General features: G+C 42.3%; 2 protein-coding genes across 2 annotated transcripts in view; one reads left to right on the top strand and one right to left on the bottom strand.

Moving 5' to 3' along the window:
• The first annotated feature begins 216 nt into the window (after positions 1-216).
• Positions 217-6,552, top strand: LOC146973844 (placenta-specific protein 9-like). Its single transcript, XM_085800806.1, has 3 exons — positions 217-450; positions 4,773-4,864; positions 5,211-6,552. The coding sequence occupies exons 1-3, from the start codon at positions 387-389 to the stop codon at positions 5,361-5,363; spliced, it is 309 nt and encodes a 102-aa protein (XP_085656932.1). The 5' UTR covers positions 217-386; the 3' UTR covers positions 5,364-6,552.
• The window catches only part of stk32c (serine/threonine kinase 32C), a 120,606-nt gene continuing 109,699 nt past the window's right edge, over positions 5,811-16,717 (bottom strand). Inside the window, exons 10-12 of the mRNA XM_085800805.1 lie at positions 15,752-15,880; positions 12,180-12,247; positions 5,811-9,957 (exon numbers count right to left, since the gene is read on the bottom strand). Of these exons, the coding sequence (XP_085656931.1) occupies positions 9,738-9,957; positions 12,180-12,247; positions 15,752-15,880 (417 nt within the window). The 3' untranslated portion in view covers positions 5,811-9,737. The remainder of the gene's footprint in view (positions 9,958-12,179; positions 12,248-15,751; positions 15,881-16,717) is intronic.

The raw sequence follows: 16,717 nt of genomic DNA on the forward strand, positions 1-16,717 counted from the left end.
AATTTAACCAAACCACCAGTTTACCATCTAATAACATCTTTTCCTGCTTTTTGATCAAGTTAATCGAGAAGACAAAAGCAGCAGCTCATCATGAGTCGGAGCAGACTTGTCGTCCACAGGCAGCGCTGACTGCTCTGAGGTCTGTGAGTCCCCTCCCCAGTTCTCCTCCCGCCCCTTCCCAGACACTGAGCTTTTTGTTCTGCATCTAATGTTTTCATTAGGAAACTGGGTGCAACCAAGTCAAGGAGAGAAGAATCAGAGAGCAAGAGAGCGAGTACAGACGTCTGGTTCTGAATCAGAGGAGCTCTGGGCCCCTCTCCCTCGTTCTCTCACCCGCTTTTAGTTTTTCTTCGTCTCTGGCGCTCAGCAGGTCTCACCTCCTCGCCATGATCCGCCCGCCCACCCCCTCCGTCGGACTTCTCCTCCTCCTGATTGGCTATGCTGCTGCAGGTAAGGGAGCTGGGTGGGGTCTGGAGCAGGGAGGGTAGGGGTCATAGGTCAAGACTTGAACACACACACACACACACACACACACACAGCAGAGGACACAGTGTCAGTGTTCGGTTTGTCAACCAGAGTCAATTCCATACAGTTTGTCTTTGTTGCATTGCATTGTGTGTTAATGGAGGGTGGATGAACATACATACAGTTGAACTGACATCATGGTTGTACACACACACACACACACACACACACAGATCTCTGTGTGTTCCCGGATTTGCCAGCACATCTGTTACTAATTTAACTGCAGCTCTGGCTGCACATAATCTAATATACTGTCAGCAGAGTTTCAGACAACCGCTCTTCCCTTCATCTATCATCTTCATCTTCCTGCCCCTCAGACGTGTTTGGAGCTTTGTTTACCAGCGTTACTATAATCCAGTGGAAATTCACAGAAATGTGGGCCAATCCTCCTGAGCCAGAGCAGTGAGTGACGGCCTCCAGTATGAATTACACTGACTTCATACTGCAAGAATGGCCAACTGCAGGCAGCGTACACACATGGTTACCAACACACGGAGCGTTTTTGCATCATTTCATTGTATTTCCACCAGTTTCATGTTGAACATAAAATATTAAAGTGACATTGTGTAACTTCTCCTGTTATCTATTCACGAAAATACTTCATATCATTCATATATGGAGCGGGTATGCTCGGTGCTGGCTGCCATGTCGTGTCGCCATGTTTTTACATTCAGTGGCAGCGTGACGGTAGGAAACCACGGAAACTCAGCTGAGACACCGGAGCTGTCGGCTCAGGTCGAGGTGGCGTCTGTGAAAAGTCACCGTGGTAACGCAGTGAGGAGGAATGGAGCGTTAAGGTCCCCACAGAGTCGGGCGTAATGTGCGCTCGCGGACTCCACGTGCACTGTCCGCGGAGGTGTGAGGTTTCATAGTCGAGCGTACGGTGTCACATTCAAAACAGGTCGATGTGAAGGTTTCCCACCGAGCAGTCTATTGCGTGACACTGAGTCAGTCGCGGACGACCGCTTTGGGTCCGCATTGAGTCCGCCACGAGTACGTGCGGAGTCACGTACGCCCGAGTATGTGGGGGCCTTTACACTGATGCTGCATTCACCTGCAGTCGGGCAGACGGCCGTCGGTAACAAACCAGATGTCATTTTAGTCACAGAAGTTTAGAGAAAGCCGGTAAAACGTGGGTCAGGTAAACAATACGACATCGCCATGACAACATATTGTCACGTGTATTGTTTTGCCTCCTGCTGACGGACCACTGCTGTCGTCTGTCTGCCGTCTGCCCAATTTCACGTGAATGCAGCATGAAAAATACGATTGAGTTGCTTGCGATATACAACCGCAACGCTAGATGGGAGTAATTCCTACACAATGTACCTTTAAAAAAGCTAACGTAGATTACATAGTTCTTTTTTAAAGGCAAGAAATGACTACACTGATCTCATGACCCCAGAAGATGGAGATGAGCACAAAGAAGAACAATTTCTCAAACATTTTTATTCTGTGCTTCAAACTGCAGCTGTGAGAGTCAGAACACAGGTTTTAATGCTGCATGGGTTTAAATACCGTTGAGTTGAAATGTAGAACCAGGAAATTGATAAAGCCGTTAACTTTCAGTCACTGCGGTGGACTGAGGGTTGAGTTGTGAACTCTGGTGACAGAAGCTCAGAGCAGGTCAGCGGTCAGTCCATGTGTGAGATCAGCTCAGATGTGATCCATCTTCATATCCGTGTTTGTTTGTCCTGTGGTGTGTGTGGTGTTCCTTGGAGTATGTACTGTAGGAGGGTGGGGTCACTCTGATTTCTCAACCTCCTGGAACCTCCGTCATCAGAGCAACAGCCAGCAGGAAAAAGGAACAAATTCCTTCGAGCTGTTTGGAAACCAACTGGTGATAATATAAGATCTCAGCCACATAAGTGGCATCTGTACTTTGTCACACTCACTCCTGTCTTTTCACAGCAGCTCTGGAAAACTCAGCGGCTGAGACATTCACTGTGAACATCAGCTTGTAACTCTCCATTGCATGTTTTTCCACTCTTGAAGAGCAGGATGTGCTGGGTATACATGCTGATCACACAAACACACACTGACACTTCAGTGGAAGCACAGCTGTGGGTTTTTTTTTCTGATCTGGAAACCAGCAGCACATTCTACAGCTAAGGATTGTGGTTGTTGTGAAATGCAACAACAACAAAGTAAAAGAACACACAGATCCTGGGCAGGAAATATTCACGTCTTCACCACCAAACTTGGATTGAGACACTTGCCCCGTCTGATGAAAGCTATGCTCTTCACTCTCATTCATTCATCTGTGGCTCCTTCTTCTTTCCTGTATCCTGCATGTGCTGAGCCTGGCGCCCCTCCAGCCTGAATAAAGGAGCTTGTAAAACGTTTCCATGGGATAAGGCTGTAAAATGAAGGCGGTCTGATGCTGGGGCACAGCTGTACATTGTGCAGAATCAGATATGGGGATCGTTTCTGGCTGACTCTGCTGCCAAAGACTTTACTGCTTAAGGAACAATGCTGGTGGCCCCTCCCCACCCCCACCGAGGTGAACTCACACAGAGAGCACTGGGCCCTTCCTCACAGTGCTGACTGTTGTACAGTTCATGTAGACTGAAGCCGTTCACTGTCCTGCTATTGGGAGGAAAATGATAACACATCATTGGCACAGCTCTACATGAATAAGCAGAGTATGCAGCTGATGGATGGATGATGTGATTTGGAAACAAGCAACAACAACAAAAATCCAAGCATTTGATTTCCTCTCTTTGAAATTTCCACAGCAGTGAGAGAGGGTAACACTTTACAATAAGGGTCCCTTAATTTATGTTACCTACATTATTAAGCATAAACTAATGTGTTAATTAATGCTGACTAATGCATACATAATGACAACTAATTATTCAACTTTTATTATTACTTAATAATTTATTAACTAACTTTGAGTAGTAAACATTAATTAACTGCTTATGCTACATTAATTAATGTGTTTCCTAATCCTAAATTAGTTTTTAGTCCATGAAAAACTGTGAGAAAAAACACGCACATCAAAAGCCCAATTGGGATGGGTGCTGGATCAAAAGAGAGGGAAACTAAAGAAAATGAAAAAATCCGCACACGGATTTGGTGTGCAGACTTTTTCATTTTTTTTAGTCCATGAGCCAACACCCAGAAATTAGGGTGGGTGGGCAATTTCCGGTTTGTTTTTTGACATGCCATCTCTAGTTCACAATTTGTTGGCTTAGTGGTAATTTTTGAATATGTGGACCCCTAGTAGTCCATCGCAACTTAAAGTTTTGTTGCTATTTTCTTCTTCCTGTATAGGTCCACATTATTTATTGGTATGAAAACCTTAGAGGAGAAGATTATCAATATGTATCATGCATTCACTATTTTGACCAACAGTGGTCATTCTCCGATGTTGCCCATTTTCATAATTTGTTTGCAAGTACTAATGGTTTAAATCAGCTTTGCAGTTGCAGAAAAGCACTGCAGATAATATTTGTTTGAACCACTAGTTTAGCTGGTTATTTCAAAATCCAGAGGGATGGTTGGGGTTATAATGTGGTTGTGCTCACAGGATCAGCAGTTAAACATGTTCCAGAAACATTTGAAATGCGGCCTCCAAAACTGTTTAAATGTGGAATATATTCAGCATATATACCCTCCTGTCAAACAAAGTGAGGTTGAGCTCTCTCTGATTCACTCAGCTGACCTGCAGCATAATACAGTGCACACTCTGGGTGCAGCACAGAAGTTCAATATTTGAGAAAAATGTACTAGCAGAGGAAGGAAGTGTTGAAAATATTTTTCATGATGCGAGCATTAAAATAGATACTGGACAGTCTCCATGAGCGTCCTCTGCAGTGCACTGTGTGAATTTACTGAAGGAAACACACTGATGACTACCTCCACAACCAGGGCCGTTGAATAGGGGAGAAAGGTGATGATAATTCTAGGGGCCCAGTGGGGCCACAAAAAACCCCAGTAGTCTATCTTTGTATGACTGAATTATTCTGCATAAGATCCTGACTAATACTCATAGTAATGCTGCATTAGCATCAAAACAAAGTAGGCTAAATAAGAAAGATAATATATACGTAGTCTATGAAAAAAAGTGGAAAAGTCAGGGGGCAGGGGGCCACTTTAGTATTCTTTCAGGGGGCCCAGAATTCCTAGCAACGGCCCTGTCCACAACCCCATGTTTAATAACCCTAAATAGCACTGTAAATAAGTTCTACAGTCAAAGGAGAGAATATTTATGTCTCCTGATGTGTCTTGTATGCTTTCAGGTCCTGAGCCTGACGTGCGGACTCGAGCGATGCATTCAAGTGCCTGTCAGGAGCACAACAACCTCCACAGCCGCCTGGATGTAGTGGAGAAGGTGCTGTTTCCAAACTGAGCCCTCCGTGGTTTGAGTCTATCAGGATTCAGAGTGTGTTTTTTCACTCCTGATGTCAAATTCATAATTAAATGTCAGCTCCGTCTGAGACGACCAAAACAGCCCTCAGCTTTCCCCAAAATTACTGATGACTTTAAAGTCTCCATTCATCTTAATCTGACAAAACCCCACACTCACCTCACCTTAGTACCAGCTGTTTTGGGCAACTGTAATATTCATATGAAAGTCTTTGCATAATGCATTAGTGATGAGTCTATTATGCATACTACAACTTATTAATGTTTTATTTATGAGTCAGCCAAACAAAGATGTCCTCTGTCTCCTGCAGAAGGTAGAGGAGACCGTGGAGAAGCTGGAGGTTGAGCTTGCGTCTCTTCTGGATGCTGTTGAAGCCCCCAAGTGGCGCCCCCTGTTGGACAATGCAGGACAGACAGCTGTGGTGGACATCCTGGAGGACCCGGGGCAGAGGGGCCGGTCCTGAACTATAACCAGCCTACGTATGAAGAAGGGACAGGAGAAGAGTCTCGAACTTGGTGTTTGAAAGATTAAATCTTTTTGTATGACCTCTGCAGTTTTTTAGGATATTTCTGGATACACGTATCTGTATCTGTGTACCAAATGTAGTGTTTTTTTATATATATATCTGAGACGAGGAGGCAGCTCTTTGCACAAAGCTGAGCCTGTCTGCATTATTTATTCATACTAATCCTGTGACAGCCTCTTCTCTTCTTCAGCTTTAGATTCAGCCCCAGATTCTAACCCCCTGCAGTCGCTGGTGGCACAGTTCATGTTTACTGTGCCATTCAAAGAGATTAATTCACTTTGGACATCTCTGCCCAGTCAATTCCCACTCCTGCTCTCCGTCGCCCCCTACTGTCTGCTGACAGACTGTGACTTTGACGCTGGAAATGACAAAGACACGGGGAGCAAAATTACTGGAAGGAGTTTTATTTCTTTATCAAAGCAGTTAAAGCAGCATGTTTTAAACACATAGAGCAGTTTCAATTGGTACAGTAACAAGGCTTTCACTGACTCCCTGTAGAAATCCTGCAGCACAAGAACATTATGCAAAATAAGTTCACAAGGAGGAAAAGAGTGGCATAAAACATATCTTCTTCTTGTTTCGTATTTCTCCACAGGGCAATGAGTTTCAAACTGTTTCCACAGAGGTAAGACATCTACAGTATTAGTACGCCTCGAGAGCATCCGTCAATCAGTAGATGCTTGAGTAGAAGACATGCTGTTGCTGGTCAAACACTAGCACAATGCCTCACAGCATCCAGAACATTCACGCACAAAGAAACATGTCAGGAGGCAAGCACAGTCCAATTAGGAATTATCACTGATGTCAAGGAACAAAATGCCAAAACTGTAGATTCTGTAGATCTTGTAACTTAGAGAAAAGCTACACTTGAATTCAAAGTTTTTTTTTATCCATTTACAAATGATTAACATATAATTACACATCCACTTCAAGCCTATGTTGATTCTGATGGAGTGTAGTCCCATTGAATGAGTCTTAGAGAAATAACCAAGCTTCCTTTACTACAAATGGAGACATTCAGTGTTTAGTAATGCAGCAAAATTCAGTGATGGGGTGAAGTGAAAACCTGCCCCACTTCCAATTTCTACTTCCATTTGCTGCACAGACAATATTGCAACACTTAACCCACAACAGAGCATCACACACAGCCGCTGACCTCATTCCACTCGTACGGCAAGAGTACGAGCCTCTTTACTCCAACACAGCATTAAGACAATCTACAAGATGCCGAGAGAGGTACTGCATATCATCTAAAAATATCATGCCGTCCATAGAACACTGCAGATTATAGGATTTTGTACAGTTTAAAGTTCACAAAACTCACTTTAGAAACAGTTACGCATGTCAGATATACTTTGATCTGGACTGTGTCAGTAGTCAGGTGAGTATCGAGGTATGCTATTACCAAAAGCTTGTGCATGCACAAATCAGCCGGTGAGGCTCAAGCTCAAGGCTTTGGCAAAAACAGGCTTATACTGTAAAGAAACATGCAAAAAAATAAAAGCATAGGGCTTGATACTATTCAATTTATCATATATTTTGGCGAACTTGGAGGATGCCACTTTATATCCCTTTAAACAAGCTTCTGTATCTAATCGTACGATGGTTTGATAGAAATACTTCTACAGTTTGGGAAGTGCACTCATCTGTTGACTCTCTGAGGCTGAAGGATGAGAAGGTTGATACCACTGATGCTGTCCACTCACCTGACACCTCCATCACACTGACAACACAATACCATGTACAACATATAGCACCACTTGCTGTATATACTCTGTGATGCTGTTAGAACTTTTCATTAAAACACATAAATGGTAACACTGGGGTCTGTCTCATTCTCTGGTTACAATCAACTGGGAGACGCTTATTAAAAGTGACTGTTGTCTTGTCATAATGACCATGTATTGTAGATCTGTATTTTTTTTTTTCAATGTATCTATAGTGGCCTGCTCTGTGTTTCTGTATTTGGTGGTATTTGTCATATTGAATGTGTATGTGTTCTGTGTGTTGTGCATGTTTTCTTGTTGAGCCACTGTGAGTGTCAGATCTTTAGCTCGTATTTTAAAGGGCACTCCTCATATTGTGAATGTGAGTGAAACTTTTGAATCAGACATGATAAAGTACCATGTACAGTAGGCTGCTGGAATCATTCACCGCTGTGTGTAAATGCAGCACCGTGCTGCCTGAGGCCTCACAGCCCCCGATGGTCTCCTGGATCAGGATCAGGTTCAGGCTCCACCAGCCACACCGCTTCAGCTAGAAACTAACATATGCTATATAACTCGCTTTTCATAAAAACATAAAAACTATCCTTTGTGTGTTTAGAGTAAATGACTTGGTGTAAATGTGAACTGATTCTGTGCTGCACATCTGGAAATGTCCCGCTACCGGCTGTTGTTTGGCAAATATTGAATTCCCCTGAAACTAATTGTCACTTTTACATTTCTGTTAGTGTGTGGATTAAACACACAAACACACACAAATACAAACTTTTAATTAGTGAGCTCGAGGGTCCTGGTAGGTGGATTTTTTTAAAACTTTGTGCAGAGCCACACTTCACACTTCAGACTAAATACTAAGCTGGGCTAACTGCCCCTTGGCTCAGAGTGGTGGTGTCAACCTTCTCATTTCATTCTTGTAAAGACAGCGAACTTCCCAAAACTTACTCTGAGATCTAACCCCTTAAACTGAAAGCTAGACGTTTTTTTTTTGTTTTGTTTTTTTACATCATCACAATATTATTGTATAAATGATAGTATTTTTTTCACCAGCAGAAGGAACATTGAATTTATGTTATACTGGGGAAAAAGAGACATATATTCACACACACAAAGTTCCTTAGAAATGGTTATGCAAATGGTAGAAAAGCTTTGGCATATTTTGCCTACAAGTTGTGCCTGCACACTTGGACAGAAGAGAAGCATGAAGCAGCACGCAGCTTCACACCGCTCTTCCTTTAGTTTATATGTCAAGTTCGCAGTCCCACATAAAACTGTGGCGAGTTTAATTACCCTACACTGTATGCTATTTACATAGTTTTTCATTTTTATTAGGCCTTAGGGTTTTAAGGTGGACTTTTGCTACATGTCCCCAGTTGTTCAGACTGAGATTGATGGTGCCACCTTAAATGTACCACTATCACGATGACAGTTATCGACTAGCTCATCTATACAGTTTGAAGTTCCAACAGGGCACAGCTACACGTTTAAGTACAGCCCCAAAACAAACTCTACAGGGAGATGATGTCTATAGTAACCCAGCGCTGAGGAGACGATGGCGTCGGGTGAAGCTTTCTAATCGATTATTAAAGGATGGGATTGTGGCTAATCGGGATTTATTCCCCAGAGCGGGGTTTCTGGATGCTTCTTGAATATGAACATGACGCAGGGCTAAAATACTACATGTTGGTAACCGATACAGACACTTTCAGTATGATTGCTGCACTGACTTCCCATAAATGATCATACCTTGTCCATCCTAAGCTTGGACAAAGAAGAAACTAGCATTCTGACCTATTAATGCATCCACGGCTACAATGTGATTAACAAATACTGATTATCAGGCACCACTTAGAACAGGTTTAGAACATGGAAACAGCCACACCGTCTTGGCCCGACTGAAAAGAGCTGTCTGTAAAAGTGCCTCGGAGAGGTGCTGCAACAGGAGGAAGGCGCTCCAGGAGAGAATGAAGAACAACTTTTTTTCCAAATTAGGGCACAAGTTACATGAGAGAGGCTGAGGGGAAGAGTGAATTGAAGACACAAGCAATAACATAAACTGAGTGCCTGCGTGTGCTGAATAATTCAGCCGTCCCCATCAGAATTTGAACAGGAAGGCTGAGAGGGGAGGCGCCTCCACCAAAACCACCAACCCAACGAAAAAAAAAAGAAAGAAAAGAAAACGTGGACTGCTATTGCTTGGGATGTCATCATGCTTGAGGAGGTTTCTGCTCCAGAACAACACCTCCTGTTAAGTGATACCTTATTTGACATGCTATACTGTAACGTTGCATAGAAAGTTAGAGCTTACTCTAGGGTGGACAGATACAGAAGGTGGGACTCTCTAGAGATGTGCTTCATTCATGCCTTACTGGAGAGATGCTACAAAAAAAGAAAAGGGGGGAGGGAGAAGGGAAATAGTGGGAGCCATTGTACAGTTAGGTCCTGCACTTCAAATCGCCCTGCTGTGTTTTCCTCCGCTCCTATAGCTACAATACAGGAGAGAGAGGGGTGACAACCAATCTACGGGGCATGGCACAAACACTGCAGCACCCAGAGAGACCTGCCATCGTCAGTGTGAGGCCACGCGGTGCTAGCAACTGCCAGGGGAGGAGCAGACCGAGCCGCACATGCTCAGCTTGGAGGAGGACTCGGGCTCGGGCTCGGGATCGGGATCGGGCTCGGTACCGGGGTCGGGGTCTGGCTCGGTGGCGTCGTCGTCGGTGGCCCCGGCCTCGGCCTCTCTGTCTCCGTCTCCACTGGCGTCGTCACCCCCGGCCTCTGACTGACCCTCCTCCTGACGCCTTTTCAACCTGACACACGTGGAAACAAATACAATCTTATAACTTGTTCATGAATACATGTTCATACAGTATATCTGCCCTACAAAGGCAAAGTGCAGTAGCTGTTTTTCATTGTCAGGTTTAAGCATCAAATTATGAATAACTACCAAGTCTATAATTGATTAGATAAAGGTGGACTGAATTAAATGTATTTTGTAGTTTGTCTTTCTGACCAATTTTGACCGTTTTATGGCAGATACTGCACTTTTGCCTTGGTTTTGGTGCACATTGGCTTGGTATTAGCTACAGATACAGCACTTTGCCTTGGTAAATTATAGAATGTAGGGAGTAGGGTACTCTGGTTTCACAGTGCTTTTTTGGATGGACAGCAAAATAAAAAGCCCAATAACTCTGGAAATTTCAGCAGTACCAATATCAAATTCTACCAGATTGAAGAGAATATGCCACACTTTTGATTGGTCAGAAAAACAACACACACAGATAAAGGCAGCAAAGCCCCCTCTAATTTCTGATATTTGTCTGATTTGTCTCTTTTTCTGAGCACAGAAGTAATTTACAATCAAACATGAGAGTAGTGGAATGTAATAAGAGGCTGTGAGTTTATTATATAGTGCTCCTCTCTGCCCTGTATAATTCTAGATATTATGGCCTCTGTTATAAATAGAAGTCGACTGCCATTAATTAGAGCAATAGGATATGATGAGACATTTCCCACACAGAAGGATTTCAGTAATGTTGCAGTGGCAGGACCTGCTCAATAATAGATGAGGCAATAATTTAGGGCAGCGGTGAACCAATACTGCTCCCCTCACATCGCATGGAGGACATGTATTCTATGATAAAGTAGATATAGATACGATGCTGTTTATATGACCCACAGTGTGTATTTGGTGACAGCGTGGCTCGTTTGTCACCTGTGATTTTCATGTCCAAGTCTTGTCATGAATTCATTTGGTTGTCACACAGGTTTGGAGGAATACTGTATGCATGTGAAACGCTGACTGCAGCTCTGAGGTTTACTCTTGTGGATTTAATCATCATTTTCAGCAGGTATGATAACATTGTGCCCCACAAAATAATTGGGTTAGATTAAGGCCCACATTAGTCAATTAGTCAAGATAACAGAAGCTCCTGTGGTCAGATGATTGCACATCAAAGCCTCAGGTGAGGATGACTCATTTGGAAGAGAAAACAAAGGCAAATGATAACACCATTCCCCAAATGCTCCATGGTGAACGCCCACTTCTTCACATTTAGCATTTACTGTCATTGTGTGCCAGCAGAGGCTGTTTTTATTTGTTCAAAGGAGAAAATATGGTGTAATTATTGTAATATGTTGTCCTTTACATTTGCTCTAACAGGATAATGATTTCCTGGCTGTGCTGCTGTGTAACTGTTGAATGATCAAACTGGAAATGCTGCTTTTAGCTTGTGTTATACATTTGAAATTTGTTTATTTGGATAAAACCCCTTGAGATGTACCACCTCGTTTTCAAGGGGGTCCAATTTAGACAAACACATGGTCTGCTGCTGCTGCTCTATCTGCTGCTGCTCTATCTGCTGCTCTATCTGCTGCTCTATCTGTTGCTGCTCTATCTGCTGCTGCTGCTCTATCTGCTGCTGTATCTGTTGCTGCTCTATCTGTTGCTGCTATACAGTATCTGCTCTATCTGCTGTATCTGCTGCTGTATCTGCTGCTGCTCTATCTGTTGCTGCTCTATCTGTTGCTGCTCTATCTATCTGCTGCTCTATCTGCTGCTGCTCTATCTGTTGCTGCTCTATCTGGTCTATCTGTTGCTGCTGTATCTGCTGCTGCTCTATCTGCTGCTGCTCTATCTATCTGCTGCTGTATCTGCTGCTGCTCTATCTGCTGCTGCTCTATCTATCTGCTGCTGTATCTGCTGCTGCTCTATCTGCTGCTGCTCTATCTATCTGCTGCTCTATCTGTTGCTGCTCTATCTGGTCTATCTGTTGCTGCTGTATCTGTTGCTCTATCTGCTGTATCTGGTGCTGCTCTATCTGCTGCTGCTCTATCTACTGCTGTATCTGCTACTGCTCTATCTGTTGCTCTATCTGCTGCTGCTCTATCTGCTGCTGCTCTATATGCTGCTGCTCTATCTGCTGCTCTATCTGCTGCTCTATCTGCTGTTGTATCTGCTGTATCTGCTGCTCTATCTGCTGCTGTATCTGCTGCTCTATCTGCTGTATCTGCTGCTGCTGTGCTCTCTTACCTCTCACGGTTGAAGATCATGAACTCTTGCTGCACCACTTCAAGGCACTCCTGTAGGTAGTCATTCTCCTGCAGGCATTCAACAGACCAAACGTCTTGCTCATCATCATCATCATCATCATCATCATCATCATCATCATCATCATCATCATCATCATCATCATCATCAAAAGCTACAGACAGACCATGAATCTGTCAGTGTGAGCTCAGAGGCTATGTCTTTCCCCTCACTGCTTTCTCTCCTCGTTGCTCTTTTTAGACGAGTCATGAATTGTTTGTGAGCCCTCCTCAAACTGGATGTTTGGCCCCAGACAAAAATAGAAGCTCATATTTCCGAAAGCACTTGAGGCCATGACAATAGCACTGAAGGCTTCATAATTTAATAATCTCGGTAATAACACAGTATGCACACACACACAAGCAGACACACACACACACACACACACACACACACACACACACACACGCGCACGTAGGTACCGCGCAAATCTCATAACCCTGCTATTGTTAGGGGTACACACTCCTTGCACAGGCTGATGAATGCTGATAACACACACACACACATACACATACACAGGGCTGACGTTAATAACACTGATGTCATGATGACTGTCTGATGGGAACAGGCTGTTTCTCATAAATACAGAGAGGATATCTCCAGTCTGTGGTAAGTAATGTCTCCATCAAACACAGCAAAGCAGAGACAGGAAGAGACTCCAGTTATTCCTCCTGGTTTCACACACACACACACACACACACACACACACACACACACACACACACACACACACCTACACCTACACACACACACACACACACACACACACACACACACACACACACACACACGGGCCACATCAGGACAGGCCCGGGCTTCATCATGTATGTGATGACTTGTCTTTCATTTCACAATTCCTTTGTGTCTGTACTGCTCTACTGTACTATTCCCTTTTCCTTTGTCTATTTTTAAACAGAGTAAATACTGTGAAGGCTGCTTAAGCTTCAGACTACAAATTTTAAAAGGTTTAGAAAATAGCACATCCCATTTCCCATTTCCCAGAGCCAAAGGTGGTGCCTTCAAAAAAACATTTCTCCTCAGACAGAGAGTTCTTGAAATCACAATGACCAGACATCACTGTGTTGCAATGAACAATGTTTTGGTCATAATAAGTATCTTATAGAGGTGGCTTGAAAATGTGGGGATTTTTTTTCTTCTTCTTTTTTTTTTTTTTTTTTTGGGGGGGGGGGGGCTTTTTGTTCATTTCTTTTTATTAAAATCGCACATGTGCAATTTTTACTACTCTTCCTACTATTACTGAAAAAAAGGGAATATGATCATTCTCTTCCATATGACGGAGAATACTCCGTCATATGGAAGAGAATGATCATATTCCCACATTGACAAATAAAAAAATCACAAACTTCAAGAATAAAGTTGTACATTTATGACTTTATTCTCGTAATGTTATTACTATTTTCTCGTAGGAAATGTACGACTTTATTCTCCAAATTTACGACTTTATTCTCGTAATTTCCGACTTCTGTCTGTCTGTGTTTTGTTTTGTTTTTCTCAATGTGGCCCTAATACTCCATCGTACTTCCATAATTAATTACATGAGAACATCTTTCACATTTTACAATACATGTAATGATGGAATGACTGTCCAAATGTAAAGCCCACCAGCTGCTGGCTGGATGTAGAGGCATGAGGGTGGTATCAACCTCTTTATCTCACTCCCAGCAAGTCAATTTACCAAAAATATGAAAGCGGTAATGTCATGCTGTAGTAATCTTATTTTTCCTCAGAGTTTACTCTAAAGCAGGAGGAAAATGTACAGTGTGACAGTAAGAGACTGATTATTGTCTTCTTAGGAAGATGTATGATTCAATCACTATGTTTCAAAGACGCCTGGAGCTCACATCCTTGAACAGTAAATCTATCTTTATTGTCACAAGCCGAGGTAATTCACTGTAGCCGAGAGAAAGAGGACGCTGGGATTTGAGTCACAACCATCTAAAAATATACAGTGCATTGAGAGTTGCAGTGTTACCCCAGGCTGTCCCTTCCTCTTCATGTGTACAGTATCTATGAGTAATTTTCATCTGCAGCAGGTGATAATTTGCTCAGACACGTATTATGTGTGTGTGCCAATGTCCTCTTCATAATATAAATTTGTTTCCATTACAGAAATTCACACCAATGTGATCTGCATCAGGACACAACACATTCAGGGGGAAAAACAACAACAAATCAAATCATTTTACTCAGGAAAACAGACCTTTAACATGTGAGCAAAGCTATAAATAGCCCTTTCATCAAAGGGAATACAGATCTTTAACAGATGCAGTGACATCTTGAATTCCACCTTCATCCTCACAGCTCCTAAATCTTCCTCCCCAACACAACATAATGCTGTTAATGCTGAGCTTATGAGGCATTTTAATATTTTATCTTTAAAGATAAACTATGAAAGATGGTGCAGATTAAGTTATGTGAGCCTGTCTCTTGAAATGTTCTCTAAGGAGAGACACACACACACCTAAACACAAGCTGCATTTAATATGTAGTTTTCTTTAATAATATGTGATTTTTATATGTATTTTTTTAGTTTTCCTTCCTTTGTTAGCTTCTTATTTTCCTATTGGTAAGTTCTATTTTCCCTGCTGTTGATCAATTAAAGCAGAAGTAAGTGATATATTTGTGTTAATATAAGTCTTAAATAGTTATATCTTGTGTTTGGTCTGAAACACAGGTCTGTCAGTCCCTCTGCTCTGCTCTGAGCCGAAGAGAAAACATTTATCGTATCCTACAGTTTTTATCCAATGAGGAGAGAGAATGGCATGCAGGGCTGTGTGTGCAGCCAAGGAACGCCGATAGTGACTTTCACCGGTAAAACAGGTCGGAAAAACACGAGTGGGTTGCCTGGAACGCTACAAAGTCGTAAGTTGTGACTTGAAGCTGTAATTTACGATTTCAAAAGCCTGCCTGGAACGCATAATTAGCGAAAACGACCGGACCACTTACTTCTGCTTTAACTCATTGAGTGCCAGCCCTTTTATAAAATGGTCAGTGCCATGTGCCAGCGTTTTGGGGCATTTTGAGTAATATTTCAAGACCCAGAGAATATTTTGTACTACTCTGAAAACACCAAACAGCTCAAAGGAAAGAGGAGACTCTCTATTTAACTAGGGAAAAAAACATTTGTTTGTACCTTGTTCCATTCTTGATATATCTTATGCATTTTTGTGAAAGACAGTGATTTATCCGTTTTAATTTTGGCTTCAAAAACATGTAAGACATCTGAAAATTTAATTTCACATGTTTTTTCATTTGACGTCTATGGACGTCATTGGCACTCAAGCGTTGGATTTTGATTGACGTCCATAGACGTGGCACTTAATCAGTAATGGGAAGATCAATCTGGAAGTATTTAGAAAACGGTTTGCCACCGTTTCTAGGCTTCTCTAATGTGAGGATGTGCTGTTTTCCTTAGTTTGATGTGATGTTGATTTGACAGAACAGACTGTGTGATGACCACTGAACAGTGAACTGTAGAGGATGATGTCACTCACCGACTGTGAATCCTTGCTGTTGTCTCTGGATCTGTTCTTGGCCAGCCTCTTCTTCTTCTTGTGAAGTGGACGTGACTCCAGGATCATTTCCTCCAGCTCGAAGGTGGGGTCGCAGTGGAGGCGACCTTTCTGCAGGAGGGAGATGCATATGGTATAATTAGACACAGAAACACACACACACACACACACACACACACGCATACAGGGTTGTAAATCTGACGCTGTATACATAGAGCCACAGAGTACACAAAGTGCTCACTGAACATAATGTACTGTAGGGTGAATATGGGTAAACTGGGACACTTTCTGAAAATTAACCTTCAACATAATTTTTGATTATGAACCAAATGTCTTAGCCCATCATATGATACCATTCTAAACAGCTTAAGATCTCTAAAAAACAAGAAACATTAAACACTGGATGGATGACCCTTCACCAAAAACGCATTGACCCAAAACCAAAATTTCCTGGCACTATTGGGAAAGTGGGACACTTGCAACACATTCCATTTTTATTTAAACACAATAATAAAAACAAACATTAATTTCTGTTTGAAATATTTATATTAATTTTCAAAAACCAGAACAATGCACAATTCAATATTCAAAACACGACCGACCCCCTCGAAAAAAAAAGGAGGAAAAAAGAGGTCCTATCTAAATTTTCCCAGAGGAAACTCAGCTATTCCTAATAGCACAGACAAAATATCCTGCTATAGTTATACAGATGACTTCACTTTATAGTCAGCCAATTGTCACCCTATATACAGTATTTATTAATGCCTCAACAGGGCTTAAAAATGTATGCCATGTGCTTAACTGCTGTAGGCTTGATTGCTGTGGTGCTTCAGCAATTTAAGTACATTTGTTTGTATATCTAGCTAGCTAGATAACTACATTTATGAGGGATGAATAAAATGACTTCAATGATTGTCCCAGTTTGCCAATAACACACTGTCCCAAAAT

The sequence above is a fragment of the Trachurus japonicus genome, chromosome 15, assembly GCF_045865225.1.
Source record: "Trachurus japonicus isolate A0001 chromosome 15, Traja_1.0".
Taxonomy (NCBI): domain Eukaryota; kingdom Metazoa; phylum Chordata; class Actinopteri; order Carangiformes; family Carangidae; genus Trachurus; species Trachurus japonicus.

Coding starts and splice junctions, on each gene's coding strand:
- LOC146973844 (XM_085800806.1), top strand. CDS start 387: ATGATCCGCCCGCCCACCCCCTCCGTCGGACTTCTCCTCCTCCTGATT. Junction 451..4,772: donor GATTGGCTATGCTGCTGCAG/GTAAGGGAGCTG, acceptor GTATGCTTTCAG/GTCCTGAGCCTGACGTGCGG. Junction 4,865..5,210: donor GCCTGGATGTAGTGGAGAAG/GTGCTGTTTCCA, acceptor TGTCTCCTGCAG/AAGGTAGAGGAGACCGTGGA.